This window comes from Equus asinus, chromosome 24 (assembly GCF_041296235.1).
Source record: "Equus asinus isolate D_3611 breed Donkey chromosome 24, EquAss-T2T_v2, whole genome shotgun sequence".
In the NCBI taxonomy this organism is placed as follows: domain Eukaryota; kingdom Metazoa; phylum Chordata; class Mammalia; order Perissodactyla; family Equidae; genus Equus; species Equus asinus.
In genome coordinates this window covers 38,693,763-38,715,465 of record NC_091813.1, presented here as the reverse complement: position 1 = coordinate 38,715,465, position 21,703 = coordinate 38,693,763, and the positions used below count along the sequence as shown (strand labels likewise).

General features: G+C 34.6%; 1 protein-coding gene across 4 annotated transcripts in view; it reads right to left on the bottom strand.

Annotated features, from left to right (window-relative positions):
* Window positions 1-21,703, bottom strand: part of GRIK2 (glutamate ionotropic receptor kainate type subunit 2) — a 627,117-nt gene that overhangs the window by 32,516 nt on the left and 572,898 nt on the right. For all 4 annotated transcript variants that reach the window (XM_014841096.3, XM_070496405.1, XM_070496406.1 and 1 more), the window contains exon 15: window positions 2,838-3,063. In XM_014841096.3, coding sequence (XP_014696582.3) covers window positions 2,838-3,063 — 226 coding nt within the window. The remainder of the gene's footprint in view (window positions 1-2,837; window positions 3,064-21,703) is intronic.

Sequence of the window (21,703 nt, the reverse complement as noted above, 5' to 3'; positions counted from 1 at the left end):
TAATTCTTACCAAGGGAAGAACCAGAGCTGATCTAACTATGCAGACTGCCCTGGTTTGAGCGCTCCATCAACACAAAACTATGGCAATAAACCCAAGCCGTACTGTGAATATAAGTATAATTTAACACATTTTGAAAAGATATGCTCCTCAAGCTATAATTAAGAAAACTCCATTTTTATACATTTAAAATATATTAAAATTAATTATAAAACTTATGAATTAACACATACCTTGGCATACCAACAGCAAGGCTTTGGGAGGTCTTTGCCTGGTGCAGGCAATAAAGGGGGTCATTTATTGTGGAAAATTTAAAAACAACAAAAGCATCAACCATCCCCGTGCACTGGCAAGTCAAAACACGTCAAAAATATAATATTCTTCCCTGAAAACATCTTTTGTCCAACTAAGTTCTAAACAATCACTGTTGAGTTTTAACAACCCAACTCTTATTGAGCTTTGAATTAGCATATGTTTATTTCTTATTCTTGAATAAACATTGCATTCTACTTGGAAATTAATTTAGAGAATTCTCATTGTACATTTCAAACCCAAACCATGTGGGCTCAGCTACACTTGCATATTTTGGGAGTAAGAACTCAAGGTTCGGTTTTTTTTTTCACTTCCACAATGACTGTGGAATCATTATTTTAGTATACTGTATAAATGCAGGAATACATAGTATTATAGGAGCTAGTGCCTGGAATTCTCGCAAAGCCAATTCAAACTATTTTGAACTACAAGGAATTTCGGAGGACTTTATGAAATGTGATAGAACTCAATGTTGAATATTTTGATGAAGTCATTATGGTAGAAAATTTTTGGACTTCCTAGACATGTGAAAGTTGCTGGAAATGGTTCCAAAGAAACAAAAACATGCATCATATTGCAGCATCTGGACTTGATTATGAAATGGGGTTTTCATGAATCAGTGCCCAACTTTCTAACTATTGTATATACGTTAGTTCATTTGAAGGAAATTTTTCAAATTAAAATTAACAGAATTATGAGTGATGACAAATTGATAAATATGACTATACTATTTATTAAACCTGAACACACAAAAATTAGTTTTGATCCAGTCATTGACAAATTTGCAGAAGTTAAGGCTCAAAAAATATGGTGTTATTTTTTATTTCTGTGATAGGCCAGTTAGTAACTATAAGTATTTTTCCCTTTCTTTCAAAAAGAACATGGATGTAATTAAAACATGTTAATCTGTTCTTTCTTCTTCTCATACAGTATTAGTTTCCTGTTACTGCTGTAACAAATTAACACAACTTAGTGACTTAAGACAACAGAAATTTATGATCTCATAGTTCTGGAGTTCAGAAGCCCTAAAAGTGAGATGTCTGCAAAGGTGCATTCTTTCTGTGGCCTCTGGGAAAGAATTTGTTTCCTTGCCTTCCAAACTAACTTCTAAAGGTCCCCTGCGTTTCTTGGCTTGTGGCCCCTTCCTCCATCTTCAATGCAGCAGGCAGAATTTTCAAATCTCTCTTAATATCTCTCTCTATACCTAAACAGATAGAGAGAGAGAGAGATCTTTTCCCCTCCCCCATCACAGTCTGAATGTTTGTGTCCCCCCCAAATTCATGTATTGAAACCTAATCCCCAATATGACGGTATGTGGAGGTTGGGCCTTTGGGAGGTGTTTAGGTTCTAAGAGTTGAGCCTTCATGAATGAGATCAGTGTTCTTACAAAAGGGACTCCAGAGAGATCCCTTGACATTTCCACCATGTGAAGACACAGTGAGGAGGCAGATCCTCATCAGAGACTGAAAATGCTGGCACTTTAGTCTTGGACGTCCAGCTTCCAGAGCTGTGAGAATAAAATTTCTGTTGTCTATAAACTGCCCAATCTCTGGTATTTTTTTTGTTTTGTTATAGCAATGTTACTGGGCTAAGACATTCTTTCTCTCACTTCTTCCATCATTATATCTCCTTAACTGTGACTCTGACCCTTGTGCCTCCTTCTTCAAGGACTATTTTGATTACATTGGATCCATCTGGTTAATCTAGGATAATCTCCCAATCTCAAGATCCTTAACTTAATTATATTTGCAAGGTTCCTTTTACCATGCAAGGTAACATATTAACAGGTTTTGGTGATCAGGCCGTGGGGGAACCATAATTATGTCCACGACATGTACATGTGTACTGTAGTATTATGAACTTATTCCTTTATTAATATACTCATTATATATATTCATATATATTATACATATACATGAAATTCAATAAATCAAAATTTTCACTGTTTGTCTTTTCTGGCAATTATTATCCTTTGTTTCATTTCATGATCATTATGGAAAATAATTTGTTATATGGAAGAAAGGAGATGATAAAAATAATTAATCCTGGCTGTCAAATATTCTAGGTATGTTATTGCTAAATAATCTGCTATATGACCTTCTCTTAAGTAACACAAAATAAATATTCATGGGAACCATTTGTGGCTTATTCTTTTAGTTAAATTTCTAAGTTAAATACTACACTGGTAAGCCACAAATCTGAAAAAATAGAGTCACAGAAACTTAATTTTATTTATAAAACATGTTTTAAATGTAGGATTGATAAGATTCTTTAAGGGGATATTGTGAGATTTTTCAACATTGATAGAGTAAAAATGTTTACTAACTATTTTGGTAGATATCAATTTGTCTTTTGTTGCTTATCCATTTAGAAGCAGATGTCTAAATTGCTTCCCTGATTTTAAACGGTAACAGTTAACCTACCAAGATGCATTCATTCGTAATGGCATATGGAGGCACTGTTTCACCCCCTTCACATAGCAGCTAAGATTAATGAGCAAAGAACAAGTGGCTGACATAAAACCTACCCATGGGGGTGCCAACGCCATAACCTTTGGAGTCTATAAGGCCGCCAATCTGTGTCAGGTTACAATTCCGCTGGGTAACAAACTCGATGGTCGTTGACTCCATTAGGAAAGCGTAATCAGAGGTGAGGACTCGCTGGATTCCTTCTTCATTACTTTTGACAAGCACTGACTGCCTCCTGCTACTCATAAAGGCCCACATTTTGTCATATGTGGAGATTTTTGATTTCTGGGGAAAAATAAAATACATAAGAAAGATATTCCTTAGTTTCCAGGTGATCCTACAATATTTAGATGGAACTGACTATATTTAGTTTACTCATACAACCTTATAATTGTACTATTAACAATAGTGATGTCTAAACAAAAAAATAAAAATCTGTTTTTAAAAATTTCTCATAGCAATTCCTCATCATTTTTCCAGATATAGTTAAGATTTATTTAACAAATATATCAAAAATGTCTTAATGTTCAAAAATGCACAACTAGTAAATCATAAAAAGCAATAGAAAAAAAGAAAAGAAACAAGATTAATATGGAGGGTCTTCTGTGCTTGTATCTCACATGAGTATCTCATGTGTATAATTTTATTTTCAACATTACTATAACATTAGTTTGGAAGAAACAGACACTGGACACCGATTGACGCTGTAAAACATCACGAGGTTTGTTATTTTCTTTTCCCAATTTGCTCGACTATAAGACAGATGTCACATTAACCCCCAAGGATACACAAAGATATAGGTTGAAGAGATGAGAAGAATTTGTCACAAATAAGAATGCTATGAATAAGGATGACTATATTTCCACTGAGACACAATCTGGACACGACAGAGCTTCTTTTAGCTTGCCTCAGGACAACACGAAAACTATCATTCAGGTCAACTCGCCAAGTAAGGATTCCTGGACCAATGAAAGTGATAGTTTTTAATATTCAACTGAAAATTCTCAGTAGGGCTTTTCTAGGATTTCATTATCAAAAGAAAGAAATAGGTTTTGTTCAGAAGGCACTGGTAAACATAAACATGAAAAAGGTTAGCATCTGCTTATGGAAATCTCATCTGTGAAACCCTCACTCTAGTTTAATTCTTAAATGAAAGCAAAAAAAAAAAAAAAATACCGAAGCTATAAACACAAGGAGGATAGTCATCATACTGGTTACACTTTATAAAAAGTCAAAACTATTTTCAAACAAATAGATATGCAATCTTTTTACAGCTTAAGCATGCTTTTAGTTCTGCATGTGCCAGGTCATAAATGTGATATCACTACTACTTCCATTAAAAGGCAGGTGCACAATAACATTTAGAAAACTTCGGGCACTATTTCAATGATAAAATGGGAAGAAAACTCCTAAATTTACTGGGGAAAAAACTAAAGTTACAATGAGTGTTTTATAAAAACAAGTATAGCATTGGGGTTAAGAGAGGTTAGAAATGCAACAATTTGCTCACCAGTGAAACCAAAGCATGCTAAAAGGCCAATGGCTTGAAGTTTCAGAGAGAGCAGCTAAAACACCTAGAATAAGATTGTTAGGATTACAAATTTGGGCAGCTACAGCAGCATGTCAATTGTGTTCAAGTAAAATAATGAAATGTTGGAAATAGAAAAGAGAAATGGAAGGGATATTTAAAGTCATGATGAAATTTTTATTGGCATAATTAAGACCCAAGAGTGAGATTTTGTGCAGGCTCATTTGGTCATCCAAATCAGTAACACCACGAGGATAACTAGAACAAGTCAAATTCCTTTCAAAGATAAAAAACTTTTCTCCTGATGTTTTGGGTTAAGTGAGGACTAAAAACAAAAATACAATCAAAATTAGAGCTTACCTTCCGATCAAAGGGATTTTATGTAAAAAAATAAAATAAGACATAGTTTTTGATTTAGTGAATCTGTGAGTCATAATAGATAAACACAATTCCATAAATGATAACACTAAAAATTTATGTAATCAAAACTGTGCACCTATCTGTTGACAACTTAAAATGTAACCTCTTTCAAGGAGAGTGATAGTAATATCACAACATGGTTGTACTCTCTGAGGCTAAAGCTGAGCAGAGAGATAAAGTGTACAAAAAGTTACTTTTGCCTGTATGGGCCATAAATCGCCTAAATTCTCTGCTTCGTTTCACTTATAAGAACATCAGCAATCAATATTTTATTGCTTCAGCTACCTGATCTCCAACTCACGATAACAGTTTCCACCAGTTGATGAGTTAACTTCAGTAAAACTTGAGGACTAGTATTTTTGTTCCAAAGAGAGGGGGAACATAATTTTTGCAATGACGCTAACTATGTAAATAGTACAATTATGTCTTTCTATTTTTTTGGTATTAAGAGTAGCACTTTCTAATTGAAACATAATATAACACAAACAATTCTAAAGAATAGAATTACATTTTTCAACAGCACATAAATGTATCCGTTATTAATATTTTGCTGTGGTGGATGTAGTAAACACATCAAATTTTTTTCACACAACAGAAAACCAAAAACTAAGAAATATTTCTAATCTGTTCTTTACAAATTTGTAGCTTAATGTTAAGTTAATGTGAAATGTAGTATTATGTTACATTTGAAATGTCTAATCTACAACACTATCCTTTGATTAACAAAATACGTTTTCATATAAAATTCCTGGAACACTTCCCTACAATGATTTTTAATTTCTGTGAGCACTTCCTGGAAATTACTATTTATACTCATTTGAAACTAATCATTTCCTGTCTTCCATTGTTATTTCTCTCTTATTGATTTATTTCTAATTTTCAGTAATCCATTGTCTATGATTTTTGTACCGCTTCACTCATCTTTTCTGTCTGCAGAAGATAGAGGTATTTTTATTATTCTTATAATTATAGAATAAGTTTAGATGGAAAAGTCACTCAAATTGTTTTGTTTCTTATAATAAAAATAAAAACCCTAATAAGAAAGATTTCAATTCAGAAATATTGACTCTGCTGGTCACACACGTTCTATGTGGCTTATTTGCTTCTTTTGTTGTCATTCTTTGACCACAATTTTCAATTTAGTGCAGTCATTTCTTTGCACCTCCCAATTTTGCCTGTAAAACATTAATCTGTGCAGAAAAGATATGAGAAATACAATTAAAAACCATCACTATCTCTGTAGAGTCATTGTGTGTGTGTGTGTGTGTGTGAGAGAGAGATGCTATTCAACTCTTACCCATTTCTACAGAAAGATGAAAAGGAGGACTGATCTTTAGCATCTCCTGGCAATTTTATTACGTCTATTATTTTTAGTAGTGAAGAGAGTATAGTGTATCACCAATTTAAAAAGGAAAGGTCTGCACAACATGAATTTTACTGAAACTCTTAAATCCAAAGCAGTTAAGATGGTTTATAAAGTATTTGAACAATGTATTTGAAACAAATTGTTAGGTTGAATATGAAACTTAGGATGCTTTTTTCTCTATAAATCAGGCCACTCATAAATAATTGATTACTTGTACTTAACCAACACATAGATGAATTCTGAATATTGTAGGGCTGAGTCAGAAGTAATGATAGAACTAGTTCTATATTTCTTTTGTGGGTGTGCATGAGGAAGATTGGCCCTGAGCTAACATCTGTTGCCAGTCTTCTCTTTTTCCTTGAGGAAGATTGTTGCTGAACTAACATCTGTGTCAATGTTCCTCTGTTTTCTGTGGGATGCTGCCACAGCATGGCTTGTTGAATGGTGCTAGATCCATGCCTGGGATTCGAACCTGTGAGCCCCAGGCCACCAAAGCGGAGCACATGAACTTAACCACTATGCCACTGGGCTCCCCCTTTCTATATCTCTTATTAATGTAATATATATTCTTACACAAGCCACTTAAGCTCTTTGAATTTCAGTTTATATGAAAGTCAAATAGCTTTGAAAAACTCACAGAGATTTTGTGAGGATCAAATGAGACACTACATGGAAAAACACTACGCAGTAGTAAGATATTTTTGTAATTACAATTATTTTTTAAAAAGAGAGCATACTACTATCAAATACTCTTATGTTATTGTCCTTAAAAAATGCCAACGGGGCCAGCCCAGTGGCATAATGGTTAAATTTGTGTGCTCCACTTTGGCGGCCCGGGGTTCACAGGTTCGGATCCCCAGCACAGACCTACACATCGCTCATCCAGCCACGCTGTGGTGGTGTCCCACATACAAAATAGGGGAAGACTGGCGTAGATGTTAGCTCAGGGCCACTTTTCCTCAAGCAAAAGGAGGAAGATTGGCTATAGATTTTAGCTCAGGGCCAATATTCCTCACCAGAAAAAAAAAAAAAAGTAAAACTATGAAGCACTCTGGCAAAGACGGCACATTGAATATTATCTTTGAACACAAGTTCTATCCTATGGCATGAAACCACAAAGCAAAAGAGAATGGGACAAGGTGCAACAGAAACAACATTTTTGAAGCTGAAAAGCAGATAGATGAATTGTAACTCAGTTAACCAACCTTTAGAACCCCTCTATTCTGCTAAAGGTTTGGAGATTGGCAGTTCCAAATCCCCTCCCAAAGCCAGAATGATCAAAGGTCTAGGAAAAGCAGAGTTTATTGAAGGAATGTCTTAAAAACAGTGAGATCCTTAGAGCCACTCCCTATCTTTGAGCAGCATGATGACTGCTCCATCCCATCCCAGCAGAGGACTAGAGGTTTTATTCTCTGGAGAGGAAGCAAGAGCACACTGGGTACAGTTGAGCCAGTGGAGGCCATATTGAAACCAGAAGGGATAAGTTGAACTTTAAAAGCAATGTCGAGACCAGTCAGTCCTGTATCTGTCTTGGTTCTTAGAATTCCTCTAGTAAGGATAATGGATGATTTTCTTCAAGCAAAATTGAACTGCTCCAGAGAGACAATAATATTAATATAGTATGAATATTAATGATAATATTAATATATTATTATTAACTATAATAATAATAATAGCAGTAAACAGTTATATAAAGAAAAGCATTTGCCAGACATTAAATTACTCACAAATGTTAAATCATTTAATTTTTGCAAGAATTCCATTAGGTGGCAGGTATTTTTGTCCCCATTTTACAAATGAGAAGACCAAAACACAGAAAGGTTAATAATTTGCCGAAATTCGTGTGACTACTTTGCAGCAAAACCAGGAATCAAACATGGGCAGATGAGCTACCAGGCTCACATTTTTAATCATTGCACTACATCAACTCTTGTCTAAAGGCACATATGGATTTCCAACAAAACAACCCACTACATCACCCCGTAGTGAAGCTTACAGTTTTTCAGCCTTGAGTAAGCACCCAGAGCTTGCCGTGAGCCTTTCAGAATCTCTTATATATCATCAAACAGCCAAGGATAACCAAATATTTGAAGGGAGCCTCTACGATGAAATATAAAGAGCAAAACAAACAAAATGGCACAAATGTCCTCAGAGAGGTAAAAAAATACTGCAAAAATACAAAAAAAAATTAAATGGACATTGTTGAAAGAAATACATTCAGAGAACAAATACATATTAAAAATTAGATATAAAAAATGAAAACCTTCAGTGAAATGTTAGAAAACAAAGAAACCTCCATAAAGGAGAAGAAAGAAGTAATGAGACAGAAGGAAGGAAAGAATGCTCTGAGGAAGTTTCAAGAACTGATAACTGAAGGAGGAGTCCATGCCACCTACATAATGAGACGTCAAGAACTTTCTAGATAGAGAGAAAAGCAGTTAAGAGATGCTATCTTGGACATGAATTTGATGGGCTGGGGTAATTGAAGGAAGTACTCTTTGGCTGGGGCACATAGAGAAATATGGTGCTAGAAGATAACAGAGAAATAGATAAGGGATGACTAAGATGGCCTTACTGTTTCCCTCAGCTTTCTAACCTTTAGATAGGCTTTTTCCTGTCTCTGGTCCCCTGACTGCCTTCTTACCCTGGCCTTCCTGGAATTTAGATGGTCTAACCACTGAAATTCCTTCCCTCTCTTTTCTTAGATCATTTACCTTAGAAAATGTGTAATTATAAATTCTCCTTTAGCATCTTTGAAATGTAAATCTTTTTAAAAGCCTCTTATTGGTGTTACAACCCAAGGTTGTCTTTCTCAAGGACGGAGGAGTCATCCCTTTGAAATGTAATCATTAAAGAAGATACTGCCTCTATCACCCACTCTCTGTGGGAGGATAGGAGCCTAACTTTTGTGGGCACCTTGCTCCAACTTGTAAAACCACCTCCTGTCATGAGGACATCAGAATTTTATTTTTCCTTTGGGTAAGGCCAATTAGCAAACACAGATGGCTATGATGCCTACCACCACAGCTCTTAAAAACTTTCCTGTCTTTAAAACCTCTAACTCCAGCCATTATAAATTCTCCTATTTCAGTTGAGTTGAACTCAGACGAAGTTCTGGCCTCTCTCCCTTATTGTAATAGCCTTGAATGAAGTCTTCCTTGCCTGTTTAAATTTATCTAGTGCATTTCTGGTTTGACAGGGCCAAGCCACTCTTTTATTTAAAATACGTGTATTGAATTACTCTGATATGCTGGACATAATTCTAGATATTGACCAGGTTCCAGATATTGCAAACAGTTAACACACAAGGGCGTCATGGATATTTGCCTTCATCATAGAAGCATCAAGAAGCCACAGCAGGTATGAAGCAGATTGGGAATGCAATCACATTTGCATTATGACGAGATAACTAGGTTGCTATGTGGAGAATGGATCAACAGTGACAAAGGCTGACATGGGAAGATCATTTAGGAGCACATAGCAGCAGTCTAGGTAAGAAACAGTATATGTACTAGGAAAGTAGAGTTGGAGATAGGAAGAAATCTAAGAATCTGAGTTATGTGTGTGTGTGTTTGTGTGTGTGTATGTACTGGATGATACTTGGTCATTATTGGAATATAGAAGGTAAAGAAAAGGGTTAAGTTGAGTAACTTCTTGGTTTCTGGCTTAAACTTTAGTCACCGAGAGAGAGAAGAAAACTGAAAGAGGATCATGTTTTTTGGGGGAAAGTTCACATCTAGTAAGTTGAAGGCAACTTCAAGATCTAAATGGATCTGTCATGTGAAGTTAGATATGTAAGTCTCAAGTTTAGTGGACAGGTCAAGGCTAAAAATATAGATTTTGGAGTCCTCTTGGATACAGAAGACAAAGTAGTGGATGGATGAGAAAAAGACTACAGAGGAAGACATGTCCTCAGGTCAAGCTTTGTGCAGTTTTGAATTTCAATGACCGGCAGAGAAGATTGAGTCTGCAAATGAGACATAAAAAGAACGAACAGAGAGTAAGGAAGAAAATCTGGAAATTGTGGTGCTGTAGAAATGAAGGCAAGGGAATATTCAGTGAGGAAGTGGTTAGCTGTAGTGATTTGCAAAAAAGATGCATGCAATGAGAATGGAATAATGTCCTTTGGTCTTGGCAACAGAGAGTTGCTTGGTTCTTTTAGCAAGAGCTAATTTAGTGGAATGGAGTACTTACAAGTCACATTGAAGTACATTAAAGAAAGTTTTAGAGAAAGTAAATTGGAGCCAGGCAATGCCATAAAAGAAAAAAGGAAAATATCAGACAGTAGGACTCTGAAGAAGAGAGAATCCAGGGTAGAATGCAGATGAATATTTTGGTTTAAGTAAGATTTGCGAAGATTTAAGAGATTTGAGCATCTTTAGATGCCAGTGGAGGGGGGGGGCGGGGGATGGGGTTCAGGAGAAAAGAGAGATTTAAAATGCCAGGGAAAGAAAGAACAATCGATAATTCAAAGTTTCCAGTAAGGTGAGTCTCAAGTAGAATGAAAGGGGATTTAAAATACTGCAATTGGCTTGACCTCTGAATTCAAAATATTTGTATTAAACACACGTGGAATTATACTCTAAGATCTATTGTGTAAGGAGGAAATAAGAAGCCTCAGCTAGATTTATTTGTAATAAAATGGAGAATTGTTGAACATTTCAAAGTAAAATAGACTACAGAATCTCTAAGGTTAAAATCAATTGATGGAAGCTATACAAGTTAAAGATTAAGAATCAAAATGCATTTAAGATCAGTTAGGAGGTAATTAAAAATAAAATTAACAATCACATATGTGTATGTTGAATGTGAAAACTGTATGTAAACATAGAAGAAAGGCCATATCAAGTTGCAACATGAGCTAAAGATTGCAGGCGGAAGACAGGACATGTTGAGAGAACCACCTGTACGACGTTTTGCTCAATCTCCTGTGACTATGGTTAGTCTCATTCAATGAAGTAGCTACTGGTCTTTGCCAAGGCATGTGATAAAATCGTAGACAGGGACTAAGCTGCTGAGCTACAAGGTGCAGTTTTTGAAGGTCCTCTGACCACAGTGATGCACGGAAGTGAGGACAAGATAAAACCCAGGAAAGACTCAAGAATTGAAACACAGCTTGGCTCTATGCATTGCTGCTACCAAATTGATTACAAAAGACTTTCCAGAAGAATGTATGAAAAATCAAAGTCAGGCATTAAGCTAAACATGAAATAATATAATTCTCTGTAACGAGAGAATCGAGATAATAACAAATTAAAGCATAACAGAGAAGCTGCTCAAATAGAGTGCAGCCAAGAAAAAGTAATAGCGAATTAGTGGGAGAAAAAAAACCATAAAGAGCATCTTGTTAAACTCCTCTGTTTCACAGACGAGAAAACAAAACCTGCTTGATAAGAAGAAAAATTACCAGTGAAGGTAGATATGTAAGGAGAAAAGTGATGATTGGATTTATGACATCAGGATTTTGTAAGAATTTTAATTATATAACGAGATACCTTGTTTGGCAAAAATGTAAAACATTCCCAAGTATTATCCTTACAGTTATGTTGCACACAGTAATTTAGGTAAATAAGGTCAAGTAAATAAAGTAAATCATGTCTCAGAAATATTTCTTGAAATGCATATGAAAATAAAAGCGTTACAGAGGAAAAGTATATTTAAAATTTTCTAAGTAAAATCATCTTATTTTCTCATGCAACTTACCCTGTCACACTGAATACTAGAATCAATTTCTTTCTCTCTTTTTTTTGTGTCCCACAGTAAAGACACTTTTCTTTCTATGCCACATCAGGTGGATTTAGGATGTCAATGTTTAGCAGTGTTTATTTTACCAAAATGCTGAGGCTTCTAAGCTGATTTGGGTTTAGCCACCTCAGCACAAAACCAATAAAACCAGTCATAAGGCACTGTCTTTTTATAAGAGTAATTTTCATGGGCTATGAAATACCAACAAAAGGATAAAAGAAAAGTTTCTTGTCAAGAATAAACTTACAAAGAATAAAAAATGCAACACTTTTTGAAACTCACAGATGCCAAATGATTTTGTGCTTTAAAAAGAGCATTCAGTGTAAATACTTAAAATATTTTAAACATACAGCCAGCGATTTAAAATGTAAAGATATATTAGCTTTAATTTCTACCAGAACTCTAAATGAAGTTTGCAATCTTTGTAGATCTCAAATAACAAATGGGTTTTGAGCAACATTTTTCCCGAGCATTTTAGAAAAAGACTTTTAGAACTGATAAGATATCAGTATAAGGATAGTACTTTGAAATTTTGTTTGTCTCCCTTCCAAAATGTTATGAAAGCTAATAAAGTAAGGGTTACTCTTATACCACTTGCATAGACCTTCTTTTCTCTAATTGGGAGCAACATATTTTATAAATACAAAGCCATCTGCTTTTTAAAAATATCTTTGGCTTAAATTGCTTTAGTACACAAATAAATTCTTCACCTCTGTTCATTTTGCTTGCTGTCAAATACAAATTAAAATTTAGGAACCATCTTATGCTCATTGGATCTGTTTTTAGAAACCTGTCAGATAGCTCTGAAAAATAAGAAAATACCCTTATCCATATTTGTGTGATCTCTGGAAGCAAGAATTTAAAATTAATTTTTTAAATATGTTCCAGAGGAAAGTTTATTTCCATGAACAAGATGTAAAATCCTTAACATTAATCGTGTTTGAAATATCATAACCACAAAGCATCAACAGTACAAAGAAAATTCAGTATGATTTTGCAATATAGTTTATTACACATAATGTTAGAAGTATTGACTGCAACTCAGCTTCTTTAACAAAGCTGATCAGGGGGCCGGCTCCGCGGCCCAGTGGTTAAGTTCGCGCACTCCGCTGCGGCGGCCCAGGGTTCGGATCCTGGGCGCGGACATGGCACCGCTCGTCAGGCCACAGTGAGGCGGCGTCCCACATCCCACAACCAGAAGGACCTGCAACTAAGATATACAACTATGTACCAGGGGGGTTTGGGAAATAAAGCAGAAAAAAAAAAAAAAAAAGATTGGCAACAGTTGTTAGTCCAGGTGCCAATCCTTAAAAGAAAAAAGGAAGATTAGCAACAGTTGTTAGCCTAGGTGCCAATCTTTAAAAAAAAAAAATAACAAAGCTGAACAGATGATACAACACCCAAAACATCTTGAAGTAACATTAAAAATTCTTTATTTATATTACCAGCCTATTTCTTTCCATTTAAAAAATAAATTTTCATAAAAAAATGGCTTATCTTCTATATCATACTGTCTGGTGGAATTAGTTGACATTTGGTGTAAGGAAGAATATGATGAAATTTCTAAAAGAAGAGGCAAGAATTTCTGACCATTTTTCATAATTACCAGAGTAAACTAGATTGTATTTGGCACTTACTCAAATTATTCCTTTTCAATAAATTCCACATGACTAATTTTGTTTCTGATATTAATTTAAATATTTGTTTATAAGTGGTATAGTAATCTGTCTTATTTTGTTATGAGAAAGTCACATGTAATAGTCTGTAATATGTGGTTTGCCAAAAGCCCATATACTAAGGTCTTCCTTGGTAAAGGAGAATCTGGCTGAGATTTGCATTTTAATTTTTTATTACAGTAAATAAATTACCAACAATACTGGAACATATGTGCTAGGTAAGAACAGCTGAGTCCTATCTGGACTCATCTGACCTTGGTCACTAGGAAATTAGAGTTAATTCAGGAAAACAGGACTGAAGCCATATGTGGTTCATATCAAAGGTGATCTGAAAGCATTTGGTTGTTAGCAAACCTGTCACTCCTTGGAATAATTCTGGCAGTTCTATCTCAAAGCACCTGCAGTCTCTTAAAACAGGATATTTGAAGGGAAAGATAATGAAACAGAGAGGCTTGCTCTTCTTGGTGTTACTGAGAGTTAAGAGGGGAAAAAGAGAGAGCATTATGTCTGAGGATAATATGATGGGCAGCAAGTTTAAAATGATTTGATGCAGTTAAAGGCAGTTGTCCTTTTTAGGTAGTTGAACCATTCTTTGAGAGTTCCTTATTCACTGTTCAGAATCACTGATCGTGAGTCTTCGGGGCATTGCATTTAACTCTTTAAATGGGGTATCTTGAACTTTCCCGGTCAAATGTTTTCTTTTGTTACAAATAACAGTTATCAACAATATATTTTACTGTCATTTCGCCAAATTTAAATAAAATTAGAAAACTTCACTGGGTCAATGGAGAACCTTGAATAAGCCACAGTTTCTTGGCCCTATGTAATAAAAGGTTTTCCTTTTCCTACCAATTTCACAGAAATGTTATGAGAAATAAATGAGAAAATTCATATGAATTCACTCTGACAAGCAATTAAGCTCTCTAAAGATACAAGGATTTTATTTTTATTGCATTGTTTAATGTAATCAACGCAGAAGCATAGTAACTCTTATGTTATGACTGTAGCATATGCCTACTACATTCTTATATCTGTGCCTTTTCCTTTAGTATAATTTATAACTTTAAGAATATGGAAACCTGTTACCTTTCCCCACTCCCAAAACCTAACCTAATAACCCTACTGAACAAAACTAGCACAATTACCCTGGGCACTTGCTGATGGAGGGTTATTAACCAACACGGCCTATAACGCAAAAACTTTCCAGGTGTGGAGCCTCAGGGACACGAAAGTTATCTTTTAAATTTCAGCTCATTCTATTCAATGATTCACTTGCTTACTCATTCATTCACTTGTTCTTTCATTCTAATACTTTTTGACCCCAGCTGGGTATGAAGTACTGTGCCCAGCACTGTGCAGGCAGAGATTAACCAAAAACAAATCATGGTCTCTGTCCTAGCAAAGCTCAGTCTCATAATGCATGACAAGTAAACTAAGAATTATAAAATGGTGTGACAAATGCCATGACAAAGGATGGATGAGGTGTAAGCCAACTCGATAAGGGGAGACATGACAGAAAGTCACGGGAAGTAATTCCCGTTCCTTGAAGATGCAAATCAGTCACAGTTTGGCTGGCTCTTCCACTCCTGCCTATAACTGACATTCTGCATTATGAATGGGTGCGGCCACAAAAGAAATCAACATTGGAAACTCTTAAAAGAATTCTTGTTTTCATTTTGCCAGCACCTTTTCTAGGGTTTCTAAACTTTATTGGGAGATGATGCAAACCTCATCAAAATACATTAAGGATGTGTATATAGGTGTATACATATATAACCTTCAAATGTATATAAAATGGTATATTTTTGTACCATTTGCTGTCAGCTTATGTATATTAAATTATACACAAAGTGGTTGTTTTGTTTCTAGATAGTAAATAAATGGTTTAGTTGGGTGATAGAGATCTGAGGGAGAAGAGAAAAACAGCTCTAACCACATCTCCATCTACTGGCTGGACAAGTCTATTCAATCACAATAATCATGAATTCAATATATATAAAGTAGTCACATCAATGACGTCATGAATCATTAATCAGAGGTACATTTTAAATAGAAGAGCCACACTCTAACCTAGGGCCTTGCACTTGCCATTTTCTGTCGCTGGAAGGCAGTTCCCTTCCCTATCTGTTTGCCTCATTCCTTTGCCTACTTCTGACCTTTGCTCAAACATCACCTTTTTAAGAGGACTTCCACTGTTTACCCTATTTATAATTCTAATTCCTCACTTACCACAGATATTATTCTTGTGTTATTTTTACCCATAGCACTTAACTATGTAGAATGTTACACATTTCCTATCTTTACAGTATATCTGTTTGGTTTCTATCTCCTTCCACTACGAGATAAACTCCATGAAGACAGAGATTTTATCTTGTTCTGTTCATCTTTACAGCCCCTATACCCAGAACAGTGCCTGGTATATAGAAGGTACCAGTAGATATTTACTGAATAAATGAGCAAAAAATGAGTAAATGAATGGATAAATTCATTCTACCCATAGTGCTGGAATTTAGAAAAGAGAGAGATTAGTCTCAGCTCTGGCATTACTAAGCTAAGTGATATTTTGTGGGTAATTTCCTCACCCTAGAACTCAATTTGTTCGTCTTCAGAATAAATGGGTTAGACCATATAAATGATATCTTTCATCAGACAGTCTATATAGCTATACATATTTAGAAGAATAACTAGGCACACTTACTTCTTTCTTTCATATTCTGTTCATGGCTTAACTTAATAAGGAAAAGAATACCACTGGCCTAGTTTTAAAGCAAAGCTTAAAGAAAGCCACATCATTGCAGTGCATAAATAATTTTAAGTTCTATTCCAATGTTAAAATGTAGCTTTAATGTATTAATGAAAAATGCAAAAACGTATTTTACATTCTGTGTATCTCAGGAATGGGAAGTAGGATTAACGGTCTTTTTGTTCTTTTCCCAAGACTTTTAGATCATCACTGCCCCACTCCCTTTTGAAAACAAACCATGGTACAAAACCCTGCTCTTTTAAAACTCACGCCATCCAATCTTACTACTTGATTCCTCTTCCTATAGCCTTCTACTTATTTTCTGGATATCACCATCATTCTTAGAATATTGTACTACCCAGATATTTGTTTCTCCTCAGTAATGAACTAGTTAAGTGTTTAATAATTGGCTCTCTAGAAAAGGAAGAAAGGCCCAGATTTGTAATGATTCTGGCTTTTATGGTTTAAATATTCCTGCTATTGCCATTTTTAAGCTATGGACATGATATCAACCAAACTACAAAATTCCTGACAATTTAACTCCTGCAAGTCAGTACAAGCCAGCTGCAATACACCACTGCTTCTCCTTCACCAAAAGTCCTGAGCAACTTCCCAGTCATTTGACAACCAATGACTTTCTTAGTAGTGTCTTAGACACCCAAATCCATGAGCATATATTGTATTTACCAACACCTGAATTTGCTTTATTTTCGAAATCAATTACTAACATAACCTACTCCATGACTATAACCTCTTTCTTTTCTAGTTTGCTTATTCCATTTCTTTACTGATCACATTTTCCGATCTCATTGGTGCCTCATGTCGATTAATGACCTACATTCCAATTCATTAGCTCCTTCTACTTCTTTATAGTCTACTTTTTCTTCAGATGAGCTTCCATGATTCGTCATTTCAAAATTATTATTGCTAATATTCTAAACTTACTAACCTCTCCCTCTTTTCTTTGGACCACCTAACCTAACCCCAACCCTAAATAAACCCAACTGTCTACTGCCTGTAAATTTGTATCAAGGCAGCACAGCTTTGCTGGAAAAAGTCATGCTACAAAGTGTGAAGCTAAAGTAGATGTCCAACACTGCCTAGAAAGTATAATACTTCTCATAATGTATTTTCTACAGTGCATATTTCAACTTTCTTTCCTTCCCTGAAACTCGAAACCTTCTGTGGACTCATTCATTGTTGGCTGTTGACCTTGCCTTTGCTTCATAGAGAAAAATGAAACCATGTATGAGAATAAACTCAAAGTCCAATCCAAAACCCATCTGATAGTAAAATTCTTCTAATATAGTACTCTCTCTTCTTCTCTCTCTGTTGTTATGCTTTCTCCCACAGTGAGTCCTTCATTTTGTGGCTTGGATTCTACCACACCCCTTTGTCTTTTTCAGGAATCTTACATAATTATTTCTCTCTTATCGTTCCCATTTTACTGACAACATTTTAGTATTTGCAGATCTTTTAGATCTTAACTTTCCTTTGTCTAGTTAACATTCTTTCCCCTTCCAGATGCTATACTTTCTCTTTCCTCCCCTTTACAACAGAATTCATCAAAGTGTTGTCTACATTATTCCATTTCCTTATTTCTTACCTGGTCCTCTATCCACTCCAGTCTGTCTTCCAGTCACATCCTTTTACTGAAATAAATCTGACTAAATATACTAATGGCCTCCGTATTTTTAAACTTAAATAGATTTCTTTTTTTGTCCTTAGGTTACCTGACCGCCTTCCAATGTACAATGCTCATAACCATTCCTGCATTCCTGACACAGTCTCCTAACAGCTCTCTTTACATCCTCTACTGCCCCTTTCAACCTGTTCTCTACACTGAGCCAGAATGGTCTTTCTAAATCTCAAATTTGGTCATGTCAACCCACACTTTATCAAATCACTGATAAATGTCCTCGTTACTCTTAAGATTCAAAATAATAACACAGCTTCAAAGCTGTAACACACAAAGTTAGTTGTTTAACTTCTCCTTTTTCCTTTCTAACAAACCTCTTTCTAACAGAATATACATTTCCTATAGCAAGTTAGCCATGGAACCCAATTATGCCCAATGATATAATCAGAAAATGTTAATAGGGTTTCTGATGAATAATTCTATGTAGGGAAGATTTGGGTGGCATGCCCCCTGTGCCTTCCTAGACTACTTCTATGTTCTTATAGTACTTTGCAGCCAACCTTTGCAGTTTTTAATTACACATTCTATTTAACGATTATTTGGTTAATTTCCATATTCTTTATAACTGTTGTTGAGCCATGGTGTCTAGGTGTATCTCTACGCCTAGTGCAGGTACTGACAGAAAAGCAGTCAACAAATACTAGAAAGAATGAATAGAGTTCACTAATGAAATGATAGACAATTAGTTATGAAACACCAGCTTATTATCAAAAATATAATATCGTTGAAGGTGCATCCTAAGGAAAAATTCAGTAATGCATTTGTATTAATTCTGAGAGTTATTAATTATGAATAAAGTTATTATGGAATAGCTGAAGGAGTTATTCAGATCAATCATGAAAATGTATTAAATCTCATTTCATGCAGATAAGTTTAAATAATAGGCTAATTACCACTAACATCAGAATCAATTAAAGGAAGATTTGGGCCAATATTTCTACTGATAATATAAATAACACATATTCTTAGCTGCTTTTCCTAAAACTACTCTTAACTGAGAATTTATTATGTGCAAAATGCTATGCTCAGCATTTTAAGAATGCAGTATTATTTAAATCCTCATATCCCTGTGAGGCAGGTTTTGTGATACCCATTGCAAGATGAGAAAATTGAGATTAGGGCAATTAAACATCTAGCCTAAGGTTTAAGGCAGATTCTTAATTTATATGCTAAAGCAAGTTGCTGTGAATTATAACAGTAGGCACAATTTTGCTGAAATAACTTTTCTGTAATAGTCATTGGTATTATTGAAGGCAGTGATTTAGAGATACACCAAAACATACTTTCCAAAATAAGTACGACAAGATGAAGAAAAATAGATGCAAGACAGTAGATTCAGGCTAACAGATTAAACAATAATAAATTTAAAAGGAAACACTCGAAATACTTATGTAGATGACTAATATATGTAACGAAACCCAAAGAACACAAACAATCCATTGGAAATACCAAAAGAAAAAAAAAATATGCATAGTACGATTAAGTTAAATAGTTTTCAAGGACCATCCTTTGAAGTTAATTCCAAAAATGATAATTCCAAGTATGTGTTAAATGATTCCTAAATAAATCTAAAATTAATCTTAAGAGGATGGTAAGAAGAGCTTCAGTGTGAGTGTGTGTGATATGCTAACAACCTGTTCAACTCCCACTACTTCCCCTGAGCAGGATTAAACCTACTGGGAGTGCAGGAAGAATATTTTAAGCAGCTAGATGCTAAAACCAATCCAATCCTAGGTCAGCTTACATGGAACACAAGTAAGTATCCACTATTTGCCAGCATGGGGTTTCTTCCAGACAGCAATGCCAACAAGAACAGGTGAGGCAAGGCAGCTATGCAATTAAATGGTTTATTACTTTACGCTGTTGTCCATCGAAGGCAGTGGGAGAAACAACCTGCATGACTCTACCCTTAACACTTCGAATTTAACTAAAATTACTTTCTTCATGACTTCATCTTTTGCTTTGACACAAATCTCTACTACAATCTTCTGTCTGTACCTTAACAGTGGAGAGAGCTAGGTCATATGTGGCTGTGACTCTAATTAGTATTGACTTTCTATCATCAAATAATCATTACAATTTAGTAAAGTATATGATTTTGAGTTGTCTTTTATATAGTGTCTCAATCATATGGGCAATTAATTTTGCTTCTTCTTCTGTCCAAATATTCAATTTGGTATCTACCTACTTTTTTTTTTTATTTTGATAACTCCCCAGGTCTGAGGTAGAGTGTCATACCTGGGTAGCTACAGGTGTGATTCCATTTTATTCTTACTTGCAAAAGCTAAGAATTTAATTTTATTCAGTAGGCTCTATAATAGGAATTCCTGTGCCAGAGCTTTCCTTTTCCATAGACACAGTCACTCAAGAACAGTAGACCAAGCCAAGCTTTTTACACCAGGGACCTATGTGGTTTTCCAATAGGTCTGATCTTGAACTTTATTTGATCACACATAACCTTCTATGTAATCCATAGAAGTTTCAACTTCTATTCCAGATGGAATGCCCACATTTTTAGAGTGGATCACCAAAGTATAAGGTACAATTATACAAAAAAAAAAAGAATAAAAAATAAACCAGGCTTCCAAACAGAAAATATGTGTATGCTTGTGTGTGTATGTTCCTATTTAATCAGTCAATTTTATCAAATTTTAGAATGAGGAAAAACTACTTAACTGAAAAATCTATCTTCTAATTCATTTAACAAAGTACATAAAGCTTTTTATCATGCTTTATGGACCTTATTTTGAAATGTTACCTAGTTAAGTATATGTAAGTGATTTGTCAAATTGTAACAAAAATACCTGCTTAAAAGGAAAAGAAAAAGAAAGCTAATTTTGAAAACTAGAGAGGAGAATTATTCTTGACAATGTCAATGAACTTAAACAATAAATACAGATTGCTTGGATAAATATTTAAATTTATCTATATCCATAAAAACCAAGAATATTTTGCAACATATTTATATTCATAACTTTTATATTTAAATATGGTGGCATCAGCCTGGACATGTTGTGGTTGAAACAAAAGAAGAAATGTATATGCTACTATTAAAAACAAAAACAGACTCTCACTCAAAAAATCTTTTTAAAATGCAAAATTCATTTCAGATTGGGTTGAAGTTTCAAGGGCACTTTAAAAAATTATAACCCTAATTCAACCTTCTTAATACATAGGCATGGGAGCTCAGCTGTGACTAAAAATGCATGAAATTAGATACGGATGAATTTAGTTAAATAAAAGAAACATAAACTGAAAACATGGTGCAAAATAAAAACATTAAACCTAACTTAGGCACGTGAATAAAAATACCAACAAATCTCTAAAAGGACAGTACAGTAAAATTCTAGGTCGTCACCTCCACTTTCACTAGTGGGTATTAAACTTCTATTAAAAATATAAATTAGCAAATTCCTAAGTGAAAGTTAATGAATAGCATTAGTGAAAATTGCACTATAAATAACATAAAAATATTCTGAAGAGAAACTAAACTTTAGTAAACATAACATAGATGGACCTTTTGTTTGTAACATATTTACATAAATATTCACCCCGTGGAGACTATAATTTTAACTAATTACTATCAAAGAAAGTAAAAATGAAGGACTAGTTTACCCTCAGTATTTGTATGTAATGATAATTTGGTACTCATTTTAGCATTTAAGGATTTTATGAAAACAAAATACTTCTCTACTCTGATACTTAATAGCCGAAGAATTAATAATAACAATATTTAAAACTACAATGC